Source organism: Trachurus japonicus, chromosome 14 (genome assembly GCF_045865225.1).
Source record: "Trachurus japonicus isolate A0001 chromosome 14, Traja_1.0".
Taxonomy (NCBI): domain Eukaryota; kingdom Metazoa; phylum Chordata; class Actinopteri; order Carangiformes; family Carangidae; genus Trachurus; species Trachurus japonicus.
In genome coordinates, this window is record NC_140920.1 from 23407806 (window position 1) to 23429805 (window position 22000).

General features: G+C 42.2%; 1 protein-coding gene across 4 annotated transcripts; it reads left to right on the forward strand.

The window, feature by feature from the left end:
* Positions 1-1687: 1687 nt before the first annotated feature.
* Positions 1688-21963, forward strand: mcf2b (MCF.2 cell line derived transforming sequence b). 4 transcript variants are annotated; one of them, XM_085798398.1, is made up of 26 exons: positions 1688-2151; positions 5481-5615; positions 5801-5917; positions 6121-6270; positions 6401-6525; positions 6685-6799; positions 6885-7004; positions 7666-7857; positions 8847-9038; positions 9147-9327; positions 9456-9544; positions 11205-11305; positions 11510-11576; positions 12013-12128; positions 12248-12317; positions 12412-12504; positions 12682-12774; positions 13774-13899; positions 14926-15141; positions 15338-15430; positions 15564-15642; positions 16067-16112; positions 17951-18123; positions 19374-19489; positions 20155-20267; positions 20972-21963. In XM_085798398.1, the coding sequence occupies exons 1-26, from the start codon at positions 2101-2103 to the stop codon at positions 21051-21053; spliced, it is 3051 nt and encodes a 1016-aa protein (XP_085654524.1). In that variant the 5' UTR covers positions 1688-2100; the 3' UTR covers positions 21054-21963. The 4 variants fall into 4 exon arrangements, with proteins under 4 accessions (XP_085654524.1, XP_085654526.1, XP_085654525.1 ...); XM_085798400.1 differs by having other exon boundaries at positions 1689-2151; positions 18026-18123; XM_085798399.1 differs by having other exon boundaries at positions 1689-2151; positions 15564-15636.
* The last annotated feature ends 37 nt before the right edge of the window (positions 21964-22000 follow it).

Sequence of the window (22000 nt, forward strand, 5' to 3'; positions counted from 1 at the left end):
GGCTCATTTATAAGTAAATAACAACAGAAAGAGGAAACCCCGGAATCACCACATGAAGCACGATCAGCACAGACAAAGACAAAAACTGAATGGACATTGAAATGAATTTAAAATTTCAGGTTTGAAAATACAGAGTTAGCCACATTGAGACTTTCTGCCTACTTGATGAGGATAATCCATTTTATTTGTAACTTCATAGCCACCGTAGATATTGTTGAATGACAAACCAAAACTTGAAAATAATTACTTATTCTCTTATTTTATTCTCTGAACCACACACTGGGGGAACCCCTAATTGGTTGGGTTACAGTTGAATTAATTAATCAAGACTACAGGCATATACTTGACCATTCGAATCCAGTATAAACATTTGATTAGGTTTGTTTTTTCAGTAATGCTCCCAATATAATATATTTGCTCATATGTGAAAATAGTTTTCTTTTCCCCCCGCTGTAACCCTCTATTTGCTTTCTCAAGACAATGTAAATAATAATAATACTATTATTATTACAATAATAATAATGCTAATTAAAATAAAACAGTTAGAATAGGGATCAGACAGGCCTGTTGGAGCTGTTTCATTTATAGACTGAAACAAATACTATTTTAGCACCTGGTTACTAAAGCCCAGTTGGCAGAGTTCCCATGTGCTGAGAGGCTTTGTTTAGGATGAGCAGAGTGAGGAAACTGTGGGCAGCTGAGTCTTTTTCAGGCCAGGTACTTGATGTCTACCCAGAGATGTGGAGTACCTCTTGAGGAGAGTCAGCCAAAGGGCAAATCAGACCCAATCAATTATTCAAGGGTTAGGACAGACTGATCAAATTATGAGGTCTAGCCTGGTGAGCTCGGATTCACAAACAACACATTCGATGATCTGGGGTCAGACAGATGAGCCCACGCAATTATAAAAAAAGACCAATTTAATTTCTGTTTTTATATTTGTGTATCAATCACAATTGTTACAAAGTAGTGTGGAGACACTCACTGAGTCAAAACTGGATTACCAATTTGGCAAAATGGCAACGGCCTCAGACCCGTGTAGGGCCCCAAAAGCTACTAGCACATAGTTACGGTTATAAGTGGATCCCCAATATTTGACTAATCACATGTCCATGCAGTCAGTCTAATTTTTAAGATGTGACTTTTGTTTGTTTGTGCTCATGTGGTCCACTGTCTAAAGTCACCAGATGCTAATTAAGGGACTGGTCCCAGGTCGTCTCTGTGGCTCCCCTGGTCAGAGTCGGCACATGTCCAACTCATGGCCCTTTGCTTCATGTCGCCTCCCCCTCTCTGTCCTGCTTATGTCTCACCATACTGTCAGAATAAAAGCACAAAAATACTATCTGTTCCCAAAATATTCCAGTAGACTTCTGTCTGCAAATACAATGATCTGTGTTTGATGGGGACTTGTGGCCACAGAGGACTTTGCCAAAACAACATACATAGGCTACATATAGCTATACATACAACAATAATTTAATTTACACAACGGCCATTGTGCAGCTGGTGAATCTGACCACACTGGGCCAGTAGGTGAGCCAGAGGTGCTCTCTTGCTGTCTCCTAAATTTCGAGCGCCATCTAGCGGATCCAGCAAATGGTTCAGCACCACTCTGTGAGCATCTCGCTTTATTGTTGTTGGATGACTTTCACTGTCCGATGGTGTAGGCTGATTGGCGCAATTCTGTATTATTTTTTAAAGACAAAAGGTCAAATTCAACTACAGAAATGTGCAAACTTGATCGCTGCAGGTCTTAGTTCTTAGAGACATTAACCCCCCCCCCTCTGCTTGGTAACTTCACTGATGATAACGTTTTGTGCTGTGGAGCGGGAACTTGTTTTGGCTTTGACGTCAGGTGAGTGAAACGCATCCCGTCATCATCCCGGTCCGGAGCAGGAGCAGGAGCAGGAGCAGGAGCGCGTGCTGAGGTGAGCACTCCGCGCGCCGCTCGGCCCGCCCGGACACTGCAGTGTGGGTTGGTAACCGTGCCATCGCTGCGGCTGCTCGCTCCCGACACCGCGTCCCGCTGCAGACTTTCCGGAGACCGGGAAGAACAAGGAGAGACGCCGAACATACACACACAAAGAGAGAGAAGGAGCCATGGCCGAGTCCAACCCACTGCGGGGCTTCCCCCGCCTGCGCCGGGCCGCGGTAAGCTGTGACGGGGCGGTGAGGATGAGGATACTGCAGCAGAGAGATGAGGAGAGGTGGACGAGCTGTTCTTGACACACTTGGGTGCTGCGACACACAGGCTGGGATGTGTCCTCACTCAGTGCAGAGCAAGAGATGTGGAGCTATTTAACAAGCTCCTCGGTTTACAGCCTGGATGGTTAGTTCAGTGTTAGGACTCTGTGTAGGGGACCAGGACAGGCCAATGACAAACGAGGTTCGTGTGGGTGCGTGCGTGTACGTGTGCGTGTTTGTATGTTTGGACTGCAAACGCAGGTGCAGAACAGCAAGAGGCTGTATGCATAAGCTGTGCCTCTGCAGTCTCTAACTGTGCAGTGTATTCAAGGTTTATGTAACAGATTTAGGAACATGATGCATGTACTCACAAGTCTGAATGCAGCTGAGGAGTGCAGGACTGCAGTCATCCAACACCATCCATCATGCCTGCAATATGTTTTGTAAAGAAAAAAAAGGCTCCTGTTGAAATGCAGGTGAGCTGGAGAGACAGTTGTATATATGGTCTCAAGTGTGTAGTTTAACTTTACAGTTGGGATGATAACAGCAGCAGAGCACAGAAAGTTTCCCTCGCCGCTGATGGTGAAAAACACCTGCAGCTTTGTTTCTGCACATGGGTGAAGTTCACAGCCTGAGAGGAGAGTGGAACAATGTGCAGCCTGTACATTATTGCTTTACAGTGCACCTGCTTCTTACTGAAGTGTTTGTTGTCATGCACCAAAATTCAATCACAAACTCCCTGAATGACTTGGCATTAAACCAAATTTCAAAGGGTAGATGATAAAAATAACAAAATGTACAAAACACACATACACAAACACAGACACACAGACAGACACACACTCACTAAAAGCTTAGCCATAAACTGTTGTGGCAAATTAAGACTTTCTGAAGTCTCTCTCAGTCCTTGGTCAGAGGTAGTGAGATGGATAATACAAAGTTCACTGTTGTGGATCTGAGAGTTGTTGCTATTTCTATTATATTATTCATCTTGTATATTCTGGGGTGCAAAGCTATTTATACCTGCAGGATAACTTTAGATTTGGTTCTATTATTAACAGAGAGCCAGAGTTGGTGTAATATGGTGTGTTCAGACGTTTTAGTTACATGCAGCTGCATTTTTGAATGAACTTGAATCACCACACAGCTGATTTCTGGAGACTGGTGAGTAGACCATCACCATGTAATCTGCTTGTTTTGATTGCATGGTTTTAATGTTTCATTCTGAGGGTTTGAAATGTTTTTTAAATGATACAATGTCGACCTGGTGGCAAACTCTTCCCACTTTCCATAGACAGAGAGCAGAGTAAGACAAAGGACACGTTTTTCAGTTTTATCTTTTTTAAAAAAAGCAAATGAATAAAAAATGAAATGTCTGTCTGTGAATCTCTAGGTCACCAGGAGACAGGGATATGTACAGTTGTGAATCTAGTAGACCTGGGTACACTGGGACCTGTGGAGTAGATTCATTTAATATGAAGTTTAAATCACTCATGCTCAATAATTCCTCGGGCTGTACAAACTGTCATCACTGTGGACAGTAGATATTTTGCAAAGGGGAGAGAAGATGGAGATGATAGGGAAACTAGTCCAGCAGGTGAGCAAAGAGTGGTGACTGACTGGTTAGAGTTCAAGCCCCTTGTCTGAAGTGTGTGCTGCAGTAATGACTCAACTCTGTTCAATTATCTGCTGCAGTGATAAAAATTACACAAAAATGAAGTCATTCACACTTTAACTGATGGGGGAACATGTTGTGAGAGTAATAGTGGAGATGATGACAGCTTTGTAACACAAGGGAGGAGACGTGAGGACTTGCAGGGGGACGACAGCAGATAGTGTTAAGAGTGACAAAGGAGCAGAGTGAGTCAGACTGTCAGACCTGCTGAAGAGCAAACAACTTCTCAGACTGACACAGAGAGATGCTGATGCCGTGTCGAGCTCTGCAGGGCTGCACGACTAACACCAGTCAGCTGTCAAAGCCTCTGACTGACGGGCCGACTCCTCTCATCCACACAGTCACAGTCTGTACACACTGTAAACCGCTGGAGGAGTAATCCACATCGTCACACTGACATCGTTTCATTTTACATCACTGAATCCCACAGTCAGACTCAGGAGAGGCACAGGTGTACTGGGTATGTGCGGTGTTGGCAGTCCTGTGCCTGCAGGCGCACTGGCACTCTGTCATGGTTCACCGGGACACTTGAAAAGAACAGAGCCATTGTTTTTAGTAACACCTGTGCTCTATGATAATTCAAAATGCTCGCTGTGAAAAAAGCCGAGCAGAGCTTTCGTAAAAACACAGACGTGAGGCGACAAATCAAAGGGAAAACTTGATTAAAGGGGAGGAAACACAAACAAATGCAGATGCGTCCATACAGGGGTCACAGAGGTCACCGCGGGGCTGCAACGAATCAGTGTTTCAATTGACCTCTTTCTCCATGGAAATGCCAAACAAATGGGGGGAAAAAAATCAACATTTGTATTTTCCAGTCAGGTTCAGACATCTCCAAATGTCTTGTTTTATCCGACCAGCATAGGCGAAGATATTCAATTTATTATCACATATGACAAAGAAAAGTTTCTATTATTAGTTTCCTATTTTAAAAGACATATTGGAGAAAATATTGGAGATTTTTGTTGGAGAGTGTTTATTCAGCAAAAAAATCGATTTTACATACAAATGAAAATATTTCTTCTAACTTTTCATATCGATTATTGAGTGTGGCAAAAATGGCTTTAAATCTTATTAATTTAAATTAAAGTGTGTGATAAGCGAAGGGCTCTGACTGTTTTCTGAAGTGATTAATTTTCCATCTGTTGACTCGTTGATGAAACAGCTGATTATTGCAGGTTTAGGTACTGAATGGCTCAGTGGTTAGTGGAAAGATTTGAATCCCATGTGTTGAGCGAGCAGCTACAGTGAGGTGAGAGCATCTGGTGAGTGTGTGTGATGCTGGAGGAAAGAGACGGTGGTTGTGGTCGCAGTTTGTTAATTTTTAAAGAGACAGTTCACTCAGACGTGAGCACAGTGATGATGAGGCTGTCAGTCCTGGTCCACTATGCATCCTACAACACAGTAAGTGTGATACAGTGATATACACAGGTTCTGGTTTGTCCAGTGAGGGAGGGGTAGAGGGCATTTGAAGAACTAAAAGTACTTTTATGTCTGCAGGAGATTTTAAGACTCCTCCATCTCTCAATCTTTGTCCAAACAGTCATTTTCCCCCTGTTCCAGTTCTCTCTATTTAATAATGTTGAGTAAACAAATTAAACAATAACACTTCCTTTTTCAGACCTCATTTCCAGGCAATCTGCATCTGGTCTTGGTGCTCCGCCCCACCAGCTTGTTAGGCTCCGCCCCCAGTCCGTCTTCAAGCACAGACTTGGGATTTCGCTTCAGCCAGGATGACTTCCTGTTAAAGATGCCGGTGAGACAGTAGAGGAAAATTTTGAGAGAATTGAGAATTTGTATGCGCTACTCTTCATTTTTCTGTCCATTTTCTTGTCTTGTAGCTAAAACACGATGTAGTTTTGTAGGAACAGTTCATTTCTTCATTTGTAAATTGTCAAACACAGTAGAGTATGAACCTGGTGTGCTTCTCTGTGTCTCTAGGTGGTGATGCTGCGCTCAGTCGGTGACCTTCTGCGCTACATCGATGAAAACCACCTGACATCAGACTTCACTGCAAAGGTGGAATATTGCCAAAGTGATTGGGTCGTCCTTCGCACGGTAAATACCTCTCGTCCTCCAATGTCAATCCACCGGAGCAGGTCGACACACCCGCTCTCTGGAACTGAGAAAAAATCAACACAAGAATCAAACTAATAAGTTGTTGTAATAGATAATATGGCTAAAATGCTTCATTTGAAAAAGCCATATGAATCTATAGCATGTATTGTTTCTGTGTTTAAATGTGCATTGTGTGTTTGCAGTCCATTGAGACCTTTGCTGTGACAGTGAAGGAGATCGCTCAGCTGCTGCAGGGCTTTGGATCAGAGCTGTCGGAGACCGAACTTCCAGATGAAGCCAACGCCATCGACTTCCTGCTGCACTCGCACACACACCGATACCGGCAGATGAAGGTTGTAGCTCCTCTGTCCTTCTCCTGCCTTTTGTGTTGCCTCTGATTTCTGTTTTCCCCGCTTTTGCACCGGTTCCGTGTGGCCTTGTGATTTCTCTTTACATGTCGGCATGTTGTTTGTCATGTTTCAGGATGATATCCGCAGTGTGCTGAAAGAGGGACGCCTGCTGCTGTCAAACCTGGAGACCGTCAAGGCCTCAAAGAGAGACATAGAGGACGAGAGGGAGATACAGGGGGATATGGAAACTGTTCAGAGGTAAGAGTTATTAAGATATTAAGATTCAGTTTTCTATGAGGAAATTCATTTTAAAGGAATTCATGAGGTAATGAAAAGGGGATTTACATGAAAAAAGACAGTCACTGACCTCCACTTCTTGTTTGTAAGTCTGTGTGTCATGTGTTTCTTGTGCCTCAGGCTTCTGGCTCAGCTCAGGGACATGGAGGAGGCGTTCGATGGCTTCTTTGAGAAACACCACCTGAAGCTGCAGCAGTATTTGCAGCTGCTGCACTATGAAGCAAATTTCCAGCAGGTGCGACGACCTGTGTCTGTCTCTGTCTTCTCTAAACCCATGTCGTGGCTTTGTGCCTGTGCTGATTGACTGTGTGTGTGTGCAGATGGACGAGGTGCTGGAGCGTCTCTCTGCCCAGGAGAAGGGCATCGCCCCCGTGGGAACCACGCTGGTGCAAACAGAGCAACTGCTGAAAGACCTGGAGACCCTGGACAGACACGCTCAGGTCAGAGAAACACACATAACAACATGCATGAGGTTGACACATTAAAGGGATAGTTCACCCAAAATTCAAATTTCACTCATTATCTACTCACCCTCATATCAACTAAGGGTTGGGAGAAGTTTCAGAGTCCTCCGTGCCTTCTCTGAGTTACAGCGGGGCTCCGTGCAGCACTGCATGTCCATATGACGGTTGTGAACAGTAATCGCACTGACGCCGGCGCAAATCTCGCGAGATTTGGACGGACCAGGAAGAGCAAACAAGCTTAAAACATATACTTATTTAATTTTTTTCGGGACAACTTCTTATGTTGGGGCTTCAATACAAGGCGGACATTACAGATGAGCAGTATGGAGGTATTTGGATGTTTTTTTGGTGTGTCTTTTTGGACGAAGAAAAGTGGGGTCCGGTCGCAACCGTCATATGGACATGCAGTGCTGCACGGAGCACGGAGAAATTTGAATTTTGGGTGAACTATCCATTTAAGGCTGTATAGCATTTGAAATAGCACTATGATACTGTACATAGTTTGAACTAGCTGCTTTAAGTGACACTCTACTGCCACCTGCTGCTGTGTAGTGTGCAATTGGTGTGTTTGCTTTTATGTTTAAACCTTGAACCGTGTGTGTGTGTGTGTGTGTGTGTGTATGTGTGTGTGTCTCAGGAGGAGATGACTCGTGCTCAGGTGGTGATCCTGCACGGTCACCAGTTGGCCACCAACCACCACTACGCCCTGGCGCTCATCGTCCAGCGCTGCAACGAGCTGCGGCATCACTGTGACATCATCACCAACGCCATACGCACCAAACGGGCTTCGCTCACCAGAGCACGAGACCTGCTGCGCCGCCTGGAGGACGTAAGAACAAGTTCACACTCTCAGAGAGTTACACATGGGATAATCATGAATCATTATTTGCTACTTTTAATCTGTCACTTGAAAAAAAAAGCCTCAGAAAAGTCCACACCCTCTGTTGAGGGCAGAGCTGAGCTGAGCTTTGGAACTATTTATTGAATTCCCTGGAATCAGTGGAGTGGAGTCTGTTAAAGGAATAGTTCACCAGAAAATGAAATTAAATTCAGTCATTAGTGACTCACCCTCATGCTGATGAATACTCTGGAGTAGTTTTTTATTCCTCAAAGTGCATCTGGAGACCCGGGAGGGGGGTTCGCAGTCCAATGAAAACTTTATATGAGAGTTAATAGCGCCCGACACAAATGGTTCCATAAAACTACACAAAAACCATTTAATCTTCCTCCATACTGCTCATCCACTGCAATCCAAGTGTCCTGAAAGGATATAGAGTTTACTCGAAACAACGTCATTTAGGAAATTTTTACAGCCTAAACAGTCCTGTATTGAATGTTATCGTATGAATGTGAGCGTGCATCCCAGGCAAATTCAATACAGGACTGTTTAGGCTGTAAAAATGTCCTAAATGACGTAGTTTCGAGTAAACTCTGGACTATATCCCTTCAGGGCACTTGGATTGCAGCGGACGAGCAGTATGGAGGAAGATTACAAGGTTTTTGTGTAGTTTTATGGACCTTTTTGTGTCGGGCGCTATTGACTCTTCATATAAAGTTTTCATTGGACTACGAACCCCCCTTCCGGGTCTCCAGATGCACTTTGAGGAATAAAAAACTACTCCAGTGTATTCCTCAGCATGAGGGCGAGTCAATAATGACTGAATTTCATTTTTCTATTCCTTTAAGAAGCAGATGAAAACCTTCCTGTTCAGACAGGGATTTTGACACACCTGTTTTCCCCTGTATAGGTATCTGATGTTTCTGTCTTTGTTGTTTTATTTTATGTCATATGCAGAGCATTTGTGTTTGTGTGTGCAGGCTCTGCGCTGGTGTGATGATGGAGCCTATCTGCTTGCCAGTCAGATGGTAGACAAGTTCCAGACCAGAGAAGGAGCTCAGGAGGCGCTGCAGTACCTGAGCTGCCACCAGGAGAGGGCGCCGTCTGCACTGAACAACAACCAGGACACTCTGAGCCTGGAGTTTGAAGCCATACTCACCCCACAGTTGCAGGTAGCACCCCCCCCCCCCCCCCCACCCCACCCCACCCCGACTACTGATGCAGACACACAGATGACCCTCAGCTTGCTTCTGCTCACACTTCTTCTTTCTCCACTCTAGTCCCAAATCTCCATAGTAACAGAGAAGCTGAACACAATGCAAGCCATGATCAGGAACAGAGAGCAGTGTCTGAAGAGGCTGGCGGATATGCAGGTCAGACCCATCCAGCTGGTCGCCCCAAGACCTGAACCTGAACAGACCATGCAGCGCTGCAAGTCCCCCCTCTTCTCCCCCAAACATGGTACCATCTAAAACTTTATCTCACACTGATCCTCCTGTCAAGAAAATCAGGTCAGAATCAATTTGCAGTGCAGTTTCCACAAATCAGACTTTCTGCATTTCCTCTCTGCTTTGTGAAACTCTCTGCAGGTGTGGACTTGAACGTCCTCAACTCTAAGTTTTCCTTTGACCTGCTTCCTGGTAAGAGAGCTGCGAGGAGGAACAACAATCAACGTAAGGTGTGTGTTGAAAGGGACTCAGGTGAACTGCTCAGATTTAGTCCATAGTGCATGTAGGGCATGTCCATATCAACTATTGTTATTTTAATAATGGGATTGTCATAATGTAACATGCAATAAACCAATCAGAGGTACCTTCCATTCCCTTTAAAAGCCATGTGTGTCTGCACCTAGGTGAACTGTTGCCCACACAATTAGATTGAATTTAGCATTTTTGCTTACATTTTCTTATGTGGCAACTGGGAGATGTAGGCTATTTATTTAGCTGTAACATAGTCCAGTCATTTTAGCAAAAAAGGTTGAACAAATTGCAACAGAAGCAAACTCAACTGATTTTGTGTCCTCAACATGTCCTGAGTGAGGGAAAAAAAAGCCCAGAAGAATCGCATCAGGGGAAAGTTTCGAAAAAGACCCAAATATATCCCATTCATACACCTATTCATTATTTTTCTCATGTGAATAGGGTAAAATTTTTAACCTTTAGATATCTCCATGAAAATTACTGAGTTGATTACTTACATTAAGACAAACAAAAAATGTATTACAAGTTTTTTGAAATTCTTTGTTAACATGAGCAAATTTGCATAAATTCCACCGTTTTGACGGCACATGTATATATAAAGGTGCTGTGGTGGTACCAGCATGAAAACTGGAATGAGTTGACTCCAGAGGTTCATAAAGGGACCTGTGTATTGTCTTGAAATTTCGGACCAAGTCACAGAGTTTACTTTCACTTTCGTCAGCTTACCAACTGTAGCTTTAATGAGCTGGGGCGCTTAGGCTACCATGCAAAACGAGTGCTTCCCGCAGCGACGGATTCTTGAATAATTGCAGTCATCTTGAAATTGAAAGCGGTTTCTTGTCGGTTGACCGATGGAGTCAACTCATTCCAATTTTCATGCTGGTACCACCACAGCACCTATATTGTGCTGTCAAAACGGTGGGATTTATGCAAATGTATGCAAATCTGCTCATGTTAACAAAGAATTTCAAAAAACTTGTAATACATTTTTTGTTTGTCTTAATGTAAGTAATCAACTCAGTAATTTTCATGGAGATATTTAAAGGTTAAAAATTTTACCCTATTCATGTGAGAAAAATAATGAATAAGCGTATGAATGGGCTATATTTGGGTCTTTTTCAAAACTTTGCGCTAATGGGATTCTTCTGGGCTTTTTTTCCCTCACTCGGGACATGTTGAGGATAAAAAAACAGTTGAGTTTGCTTCTGTTGCAATTTGTTCAACGTTGACCCCTTTTTTGGCTTAAAATGACTGGACTAACAGTGGCTATGCTTGAGCTGAATGCTACCATTAGCATACTAACATGCTTACAATAAATAGTGCTAGCAGGTATAGAGTTTACCATGCTCACAAGTATGTTAGCGTTAAGTTAGCATTTGCTTATACGCACTAAGCACAAAGTGTAGTTGAGGCTCATTGAATGTTAAATTATTATTTTTGTAGCAATTTAGTCTAAAACAAAAAGACGATGCTGGTTCATCCCCTGAGGACCATGAGCTGGCGCAGCAACTGAATGCCATTCATTCTGGACCAACAGGACGACAGCACCGTCCTCATCTACAGTGTGAAGTGATGGATTTTGAAATATGGCAGAAATGGGTCCAAACTGAGAGACTGGCTTCATGTGTGCTTCAACAGATCGAGGTGATGCATGATTACCAAGGCAACCGTAGCTGTCTGTATGGGCCCAGTCCTGACACAGATTCAGAAGTGGAAGACAATCCAGAGCAGGTCACACGGTATGTAATCTCTCACCTGTCTCACCTGACCTCTGACCTCAAGCTCGACCTGTGATTCTTCCCCAGCAGCTGTTTACCTACAATATCACTCATAAAGGAGTTTTTCTAGCTTCTTATTGTGCCAGGATCGGACTGTACTCTGTGACCCTGAGCAATTTCTTCACCTCTGCGTTTTATTTTTTTTCTCTGTTGGTGTCTCTGCAGCCATGTAATGAAGGAGCTGATAGCTACAGAGAGGATCTACGTGGACGAGCTGCTCTCTGTCCTTCTGGTGAGTCTGTTTTATGGCATATTGCTTTTGTCAGGATGCAGTGCAGAGCAGCAGGGCATTCTGGGAGAGAGGGAAGAAGAGATCTTGATTAGACCCCTGCAGGAACCCCAATGAGCTTATATGTTATAATAATGCTCCTACTGCTGAGAGGGCTCAGTAAATTTAATATATACGTGAAGATCATATTAATTAAATTAATTCAAATTCAATATAATTAATTTAAGTAAAGTTAATGTACTTTTAAATAATCCATTGTTGTAATATAATAAACCCAATTTAATAAAATGTAATTTTAGTGAATGACATTTAACTCAGTGTAATTACATTTAATGTAGATCTTAATTAAAGTGCGCCAAAATTCCTTCAAAATCTTGACTTCATGTGATTATCATGTTCATACCTTATTATTATCATCCCCTCCTCCTCCTCTCCTCAGGGCTACAGGGCAGAGATGGAGGACCCGTCCATGTCTTATCTTCTTCCCTCTGCTCTACGCAGCCAGAAGGACGTTTTGTTTGGCAACATGCCAGAGATCTACCAGTTTCACAGCAGGCAAGCTACACACACACACACACACACACACACACTGAGCCCACAAGCTGTCCCCCAATTGTTCTTCTCTTCCTCTCTCCTCCCACCAACCCATGTTCCTTTAATTTTCCTCCTTTCAGGATCTTCCTTCAAGATCTGCAGAGTTGCCTGGAGACACCTGAGAGGGTGGGGGCCTGCTTCCTGCAGCGGGTGAGGAGACATGAGGAGAAACAAAGGATTTAGTGTCAAGTGATACGACATAACACATCTAACTGCTCATTTGTGTGTGCGTGTGTGTGAGCAGAAAGAGAAGTTCCAGGTGTACGAGCGTTACTGCCAAAACAAGCCTCGCTCTGAGTTGCTATGGAGACAGTGTTCTGATTCGCCCTTCTTTCAGGTACTTACTTACTGTGAATTTAACACGATCATACAGCATCAGCACTAACAGCAGGCGTACTCCTGAGAAAGGCTGTCGTTGTTATTATCAGAGCAGAGTTCTCCAATGAAGCTTTCTGACTCCCAGGCAGCAAAATCTGTCAAACCTCCGTCTCTGTGGCTCTCCCCCTCCCTGCAGGAGTGCCAGAAGAAGCTGGACCACAAGCTGGGTCTGGACTCTTACCTCCTGAAACCAGTCCAACGCCTCACCAAGTACCAGCTGCTCCTCAAGGTCTGTTCATCTGAGCCTGTCAGTGAAGCAGAGTCCTGCAGAAACACAACTTGATGACATGAAGATTTGAAATTGTTTTGCGGTTACACAAAATTCCTGACATCTTCATTTTTTCATATTTATGGTCAGCAAAACATGAAAGCTACATGAAAAATAAGGGAAAATAAATTACACTTTATAATGACTACACACTATAAAGCATTAGTTTAGTATTATTAAATATTCAATAACCATAATGTAACACATCTATTACCACTTTTACCATTAGTACATGTCTAAGTCATTCATTAATGTTAATTTAAATACTTTGTCCATTATTGGCTTACACTTTATTAATGACCTTATGAACCATTGACGTCTCCTACATAACTGGTTTGCAATTGATATTATCCTTAATGCGTATTCATCCACAGTTTAACATTTATAACTATGTTCATGAATTACACACTAAGTGGTATCACTGTAGGAATAATGATTTCTTAATGATGAATTAAGCGTTCAACTATGTTTAATAGTGTATAGTTATTATAAAGCGTTACCAGTTTTGTTGCCTTGATGCAATTGCTGACAACAGAAACCAAAAAGTGAGCCTGCATTTTATGACCTTACTTCTATCAACAACTCTCTCTTTGTGTTTGCAGTGATGATTAGTTCAACATTTTAAAAAGACAGTCAGTCTGCACACAAACTGCTTTTATTTTGAAAAAGACCAATGTATGGACACAAAGCCAGGCAGTTGAGGACAGTAATGTCAATGACAAGGACTAACCCACTCAGATACAGACAAATAAGAACACTTATATGCACACGGGGGGGGGTGTCTTACACAGGAACAGAGACAAATCGACGCCATTTATCCAGGCAAAAGCTGATTTGTTGAGTTGCAGACACACAGACGATCATTTAAACTCAGCCTAATGCAGCCAGATGTCAAGCCACAGGAGATTAGGTAAAGGGAAAAGCTTTGAGCTGTCAACCTGTATCTCTGTTCTGGTTCAGGAGCTGCTGAAGCACTGTACGGAGCAGCGATACCGCTGTGAGCTCCAGGACGCCCTGGACTCCATGCTGGAGCTGCTCAAGTCTGTCAACGACTCCATGCATCAGATAGCCATCACTGGATATCAGGTAGCAGCCGGCCAGATCAATAAATAAGACAGGATGGATATTCACATCACTGGATGTCAGATTTATGATATGTCATTATGCTTTAATATAAAACGGTCCAGTCGGAGCTCTCATCACTTTAATACAGAGAGCGTCTGGGCAGACATATCGCCTTGTAAATGCATAATCGCCTTTCACCATCGCAAGTGGAAGAATGTGTCTTTCATGTATTGCATTTTTCTCATTTGATCTCTAATATTGTTGCTTCAGGCATAACTTGACAAGTAGGAAATTAAAGTTTTAAGAACTTGGAAACATTAGAATTAACTGGCTTTATTTAGTGTTTAGTGGGATGACTCTGAACTGAAGGAACATGCATTAAAACCTCCCTGGGGTGGGCAATTTTTGGTTTTATCTGTTCAGAAAATAGAAACTAATAGATAATATCTAGTCGCTGCAGTATATTTATTACCAAATATTACTCCTTCTTGTCAAGTCAAGTCAATTTTATTTCTAGAGCACATTTAAAAACAACAGGTGCTGACCAAAGTGCTTTACATACAAGATTAATTCAAACAAAGACCAGAGAGACACAAAGAGACAAGTGAGTGGGAATGATGGGATGGGAAGTTCTCATGAGACTGAATTAAAAGCCAAAGAGAAGAGATAAGTTTTTAGCTGAGTTTTAAAGATGTCTATGGAGGGTGAAGATCTGATTGTTTATAATAATAATAATAATAATAATAATACCTTTATTTGAATAGGGACAGTGCATATTAATGTACAATAGTAAATATGCCAGATTATAACAGTGCAGTTTGTGGGAGACTATTCCATAGTTTGGGACCAGTAACTGAAAAGGCTCTGTCACCTCTTGTTTTTAGTCTAACAGGGAGACAGCTGCTTAATTCTTCTCCTGTATCTGAAGATTAGATTTGATTCAACTATACTTTTTAATTGCAAACACTGACTGTCACTACAGTGTCTTTGTCTGTGGGTGCAGATCTGCAGGTCTATGTCACTGTCCTTTGTGTCTGCGTGTCCCAGGGTGACCTGAGTCAGCTGGGCCGCGTGGTGATGCAGGGCGGCTTCAGCGTGTGGATCAGCCATAAGAGGGCTGCGGTGCGGATGAAGGAGCTGGCTCGCTTCAAACCCATGCAGAGACATCTCTTCCTCTACGACCACGCCCTGCTCTTCTGCAAACGCCGGGACGACGACAACCACGACAGGACCCCCTTCTACAGCTTCAAGTCCTGCCTCAGAGTAACAATACACCACTACACACTCACTTTATCTTCTTGACTGAGCTGGACGTTTCAGGAGCTGTATTGAATCGTTCTGCCTCTGATTGTCTGACATAATTCTCAGTCGCAGTTTCCAATCAGAACAACAGAACAGAATCAATAACCACGACAGGGTTATCCGTTGAGATTAATGACCTCTCTCTCTCTCTGTGCAGATGAGCGCAGTAGGAATCACAGAAAATGTGAAAGGAGATGTGAAGAAATTTGAGATCTGGTACAGCGGCAGAGAGGTGGTGTACATAGTTCAGGTATTTAATCCTCTCAATCTGTTCATATTGTACAGAGTTTGTGTCTGAATCTTTAGTTGTTTCACTCACACACCTCTGTGTGTATGTGTGTGTGTGTGTGTGTGTGTGTCTGTGTGTGTGTGTGTGTGTGCAGGCTCCCACTCTAGAGATCAAAGTTGCCTGGCTGACGGAGCTACGAAAAATTCTCACCAACCAGCAGAAAATGTGTCAAGGTTTCTATTGTTGTTATGATTCTGTTTCTGCCTGGTTTTCTGTGGTTGGTAAAGGAACTCCCGCACACTTTTCGGTAAACGTTTCTGTAAAAACCTTCCTTTCGGTAAAAAAAAAGAGGAAGGTTTTTACAGAAACGTTGGCATAATAAATAAATAATTTGCAAGTGAGAAAAAATGTTCCTTCACCAGCCTATGACGCTCTCCTTCCCTGACGCACCTTTTGTCTATCGGTGTGCAAAAGTTTTCCTACTTCTGTCTGTCTTTGAAATGTCTGATTAGATTTTGTTTCACTTTGGTTCAGCTTTTTTTGTTGGTTCAGCTCTTTTGTTTTTGTAGAAATAGCAGATATTTGAGTACCTTTACAAAAGTCTTTTGGTAGATTTGACTGTGTCTTTATGTCCTCCATCTGTCCTCTTCCTCTCAGACGAGGCTCCTCCTCTACCAGTTTCCGACAACCCCGCCTCCGACAGGTGATTCCCTCTGCATGACCTCCCCTTCGCTCGTCTGTGTCAGTGTGTGAATTCTGATGTGTGGTGGTGACCATGGGCCATTTGAAGATAGATAAATGATGGAAAAATTGTATTTTCTGAAATAATTTGATGATCATGTACAGTAACCCCTCAGTACATTTACTGCAACACATCCTGTGTAACTTTACACAGGATGTTAGATAAACTACATTTGCAAATCCTGCACATACTGTAGTTTTAATGATGTTGATGCTGAATTTCAGCACCGCGGACAGTGCCCCACATTGAATTTAACAAAGTAAAAACATTTTGTGCCAGTTATTTTCAGTCTTCATCCATTAGCTTTACTGTTTATCCTCATAGAGTTGCAGGGGGACTGGAGCTAATCCGAAGGGACATGACGAGAGGACAGGGTTCTAGTTATGTGTATTCTCCTGGTTTCCTCAGTGTGTAATGACGGATTTCAGAGCAGTTCACCATGACGGAGAACTGCTGATTTAACATAATGCCAGGCTGGGTAGAGGGTCCCGAAGTGTGATGACAGTTATGTTATTGGTCCTGGTGTTAAGCAAACATTTAATATTACAGGGTGAGTCAATGCTAATAAATATGCATTGAGTTTAGGCTTACATGTCAGATGTTAGTAATAGTCTCAGTCACCAACAAGCATCTAATGGTTCTCTAGGATGATGTGGCGATGGATGGTGACAGGAATTGTGCAGTGTATATATGTGTGTGTGTGTGTGTGTGTGTGTGTGTGTTTTTTATGGAGTTCTTGTAGGCGATATCAATGTCCTGTTTACTGGTAGCATGCTAGCATGTAGTGAGTTTGATGAAGGACTGAGTCTTTTGAGCTTCACTGTTCACACCTTGTGATTCACTGTGGTTTTGAAAATGAATAATATTGGTGCATAGTTTCTTTTTTTTTTTAATCAAATGTTTGCAGAAAATGTTGAACTTGAAGGAAAGGCTGTTGATATTCTGTATGTTTCTTTTTGTCAACACATTTTACAAGAAGGCCAAAGCCAAACAGCCTACAGATCCACTGTGCAAAGACAGTTACAAACACATAGACACAAGCCTCACTTTTGCACATGGAGGCATGTTCCCGTGAGCACAAACATGGCTGATTTAGACAATTATAAAACCTTTTTGTAAAATATGACTGTAATGAGTTGGATTTGGTGTTTTCATGGGATTTGTTGACAGTATGAAATCATGCCAGCCTTATCCTTTAAGTACATGCATTCACAAAGACTCAGTTCAGTTGTGAAAGTATGAACGTGGGGTAATGGGATTGTCTTGCAAGACTTTGTGATTATATTACTAACAGCTGGATGATGAGACAATGTGAATGTTGGACACTTTTTTGGACAACTGTTATGTTCATGATAAACTTCTAGGTCACAAAGCATTTGTAAGTAATTAGTTCCTACTTTATTTAGCAGATGGGTAGGTTTTGATGTATTCAGACAATTATTATTTTGTGTTAATTTTCCTTCCGTCACCTGGACTATAGGGGACAAACTCCACCCATCTGCTAAATAAAGCAGGTCAAATCACACTGGATTATTAACAAATGCCTGGTATGTGTGTAAAATGTAAACTCAGAGTAATACTTCCATATATTGCAGTGATCTATGATATTATTGATATTTGTGATATGAACTAAAACACCCAATCAGACACTGAAATATATGTGACAGTGAACTAATTGGAATGCTATATTAACTTAACGAATGTGGATGAGCTTGTTTTGTGACACCGTGAATGTTGTTGTTGTTGTTGTTCGTTTGTTTGTCGTGGTTGTGTCTTGTTCCCATGGTGATGCTGTTTAGTGCATCAGAGGTGTGTGTGTCGTGGGGCGGAGCATCGGTGGGAGGCTGCTCAGCGTGTCTCCCTGTCCCTCACAGCTCCTCAACAACAAGCCACTCCTACAGGCACAGAGGGGAGGAGTCAATACACACTAGCCCCGCCCACTCAGACCCCGTGGTTCACTCGCCTCGACGCAGTGAGTCACTGAAATTAAAACAGACCATCTACACATGAATAAATCTGTAAATTTTTACAACAAGCACTTTATAGTACTATTGTTATGTGATGTATATATTTATGCTTCAACAAATTAATTGGAAAGTCATGTTTGTTTTTATAGCACATTTTAACACTAAGGTGAAATGCATTAAAATATAAAAAATATAAAAAAACGAAAACATCATGAAATTTTGAGAACAGAGCCAGAAAATATCATAAAGAAAGTCAAGGATGAGTAGAGACTAATATGTTTTTAGCCACAGTTTGTGAAAGTCTAAAATCCTCTGGGCATAAATATTCAAATTCTTGCTAGATTTTGATATGATAGAAACCAGACTTGAGTTATTTTGAAGTGACTAGATTTATGATTTTACATGTGGTTAAAAGTCTTGCTTCTTGCTTCTTTTACATTGAAGATCTCAGATTCGTCTTCATTTAGCTAAAGAAGACTTCATGCACGACTAACCATTAGTTTGTTGCAGAGATAATACTGTATATGGGACTGTAGACAGTTGTTGACTACAGGTAAGTTTGGGTGTCATGTGCATGATTATGATAGCTAAATTCATTGTTTTGTATAATGTGGCCTAATGGACATATGAATATTAAATAGAAGAGGACCAAGGATTGTGCCCTGGGGAACTCCACTCAGATGCAGGATGAAAGACAATTGAGGAATAATAGTTATTGTCTTGAGGATTTGATTTCAGCCACTTCAGAGCTCAATTAAGTGTGTCCAAGCATCACCTAGATCTGACAACATAAAATATCATAAAAATAATGCAAAAACCTTCAACACAGAGTTATCAATTTGATAGCACAAAATAGAAAAGTTATTAAAGAGTCTACCAATGGGGTTGAAGATAAGTTTTCCACATATCCCAAACCAGTTATTGCTATTTTTTTTGTTTCTCTTTGTTTTGGCAGATATTGAATGTCAGCTGACGAAAGTGCTTAGATAAGATGTAGCATTTAACCTTTTCAATTACTTAATAATGGTAAGTAAGGGTGTATGGCTTCACTTTAAGGTTCACCTATAAATCTTTAGAAACCCTGAGGTAGAAACTTGCTTTAATTTAGGTAAATCTAACAGAAAATCGGCAGCTGTCATGGCCCCCTAGGCGGACTGAAAACATCTTAGTCATTTGTCTTATTTTTTGCCATAGAAACCCATTGATCATTGAAGTGTTACAGTGCTCAGTTGTCTCAGCTGTCTGTCGCCTGCAGGTTGGCCTGTCCCTGCCCACTCAGTGGCAATCTGTGAAGGCCTGGAGGACTGGGGCGCCACAGACCTTTCCAACATATCAGACTCAGACGAGGAGGAGGATCAGCCTGTTCCACTGGTGAGATTTCATTACCCAAACAGTACAAGTTGGGCTGGAGGAATGATTTGCTCTTAGGCCAGAGGGAATTAAGAATTAATGAGCCTCTCAGCTACACCGGCTACTAACGGACATCAGCTGCCGAAACCAAGACAGGATAGGACTGCTGGTGTTATCATTTGTTTTGCATTGCTTTTAAGTACTTTACAGTATAATCTCCTGGTTATTTCTCTGTAAAACACAGGTTACATCAACACAATTACCATAATTTAGGTTAATGTACTTAGCAAAGGGATATCAAAAGGGTTCCATGATATTCTGCTACATGCCAACCCTCTTGTGTTTTTTTATTTCCCTCACCCTCTTCTTTCTTGCTACTCTCCCTTTGTGGACTTGTATCAGAAAATGTCTGTCACCACTGTGGCCGTGTGACCATGACATTGCATTTCGTGTTTGGTGTAGTGAGATTTTCTTTGGTGCTGGCTCACATTTTAAGGGGCTTTTACCTAATCCCTTTATTATTAGTTTACAATATAAGTTGAGCGCTACACAAGTACATTATGTCTCTGCCTATCTGTACATTTGTAGATGTAGATTGAGGACTATTAGTGCCATTGTCAATGTGGAAAATAATCAAAATGCATAGTCTCTTTAGACAAGTTTTACTTGCCCCCCTTCTCTTCCAGGTGGCGGGCAGGTACAGAGTCATGGTGGAGAGCAGCATGGCCAGCACTGATGACATCATTTTTAACTGTGGCGATGTCATTCAGCTGCTACATGAGGACTCGTCAGGAATGTGGTAATGTAGACAACGAGCTGTATGAATGTTTGTGTGTGAATATATGACTAGTGGTGTAAAGCAGTTGTTAAGACAAAAAAGAGGAGTGCCATACAACATCCAAAACCAATAGGAACTGTAGGCAGCAGCGATTAAAGTGATGGCTACAGGGCCCGTATGTGTTCTAACATGTTCCCATAATGGTGGAAATCAAAAACAGTGTAAGACGAATCTTAAGTGATGTCTTGATATTTGTTTTAGAGACAATCTAATATAAAATGAAGAATATACAGTATATAAACCCATCTGTTACTTCAGCACCATGGACAGCTCTATGGTTTCATCAATACACAGAGGACCGGGGATGGTAAAATTGTGTTACTGTATACCATACTGACATCAAACATGAGTTTAACTCCACAATTCCACAAGAAATAAGTATTTAATTGGGACCCACTGAATTTCTCAGGGACCAGCTCAAAACTAACAGCATCACTGTATATTGCTTTGTCAGTGAGTGACCATAGGTTTTATTATCTCTTTTAATGATGCACTGTCGGATACAGTGAGTAGGCTTACAGTGTAGAAGAGAACACAACAACATGGTGAGCTAACAACAACAAGCAGCGAGCGATTTCATGGGAGGACGATTACAGACACCTAGAGATGGAGATTAAATGTTGAAATGGTGACGTGTTTCTGGGCCTGTGTTGTGCTGTGTACAGGAGGGTGAGGAATATCAGTCGTGGTGAGGAGGGGCGCGTCCTGCCTGAAGACCTGCACAGGATTCTGGGAGAGACCTGCTGAGAGCCAATCAGAACAGAGCATAGATGACGCCTGCGACCATTCTCCTTCTGCATTTATTTGGCTCACTCTCTCTTTGACACACACACACACACACACAGACTCATATATTCCATCTGCTTCCCGGCCAGAAGGGGGCATCTGACTCTGCTGAGATGTTCGCCAAGAGACTGAAGCACAACATCAACCACAAACTTTACCCTTCCAACTCCTGTGGCACTGTTCACCTCAGAACGCTGTGTATCACAGAGCGGACCTCAGAAGACTGAAACAGTGCAAAGACCAGAAATGGGACCTCACAATATCAGAGTCTTCTTTTTCTTTATATTTTTTTTTTCCAGCATTAATGCAGTAGATTCTCTGGACTAAGGACGTTGAACTGGCGACTTTTATTCATTCATACAGAAGATTTGTTCAAGCCTTTTATCATTTCTATTTTCTTATGAAATATCATAGAAATCATGCGTATGCCTATTGACATATCATTACTGTTCATGTGCCAAACAGCTCAGCTTACCATTGTGGCTTCTTTTTGTATACAGTAACACTCTTCTTTATAGAAAATGACTTTACCTTGTGTTATTATTGATTTCTAATAATTAAAATCATCCTCTTGTTGCCGAAGAAACCAGCTACATCGCTAGAGGGTATGTTACTGTATGCAGAAATCGCCATAGTTTCTCCACCTCTCAAACATTCAGCCTCCGTCGGGTGCGCTCATGTGAAACAATGAATGTCCATCCATAAGCTGTACTGCCTGTCCACGCAGGGTGGTGGGGGAGGGGGCAGGAGCAAGGGCAGGGTTCACCTGGACAAATCACCAGTCCATCACAGGACCAACATGTAGAGACAAACCACCTCACACACACACAGCTCACATTCACACCTACGAGAACTTCAGTCAACCTGACGTAGACGTACATAGGATATTACAGGCCTGTGCTGCTTTA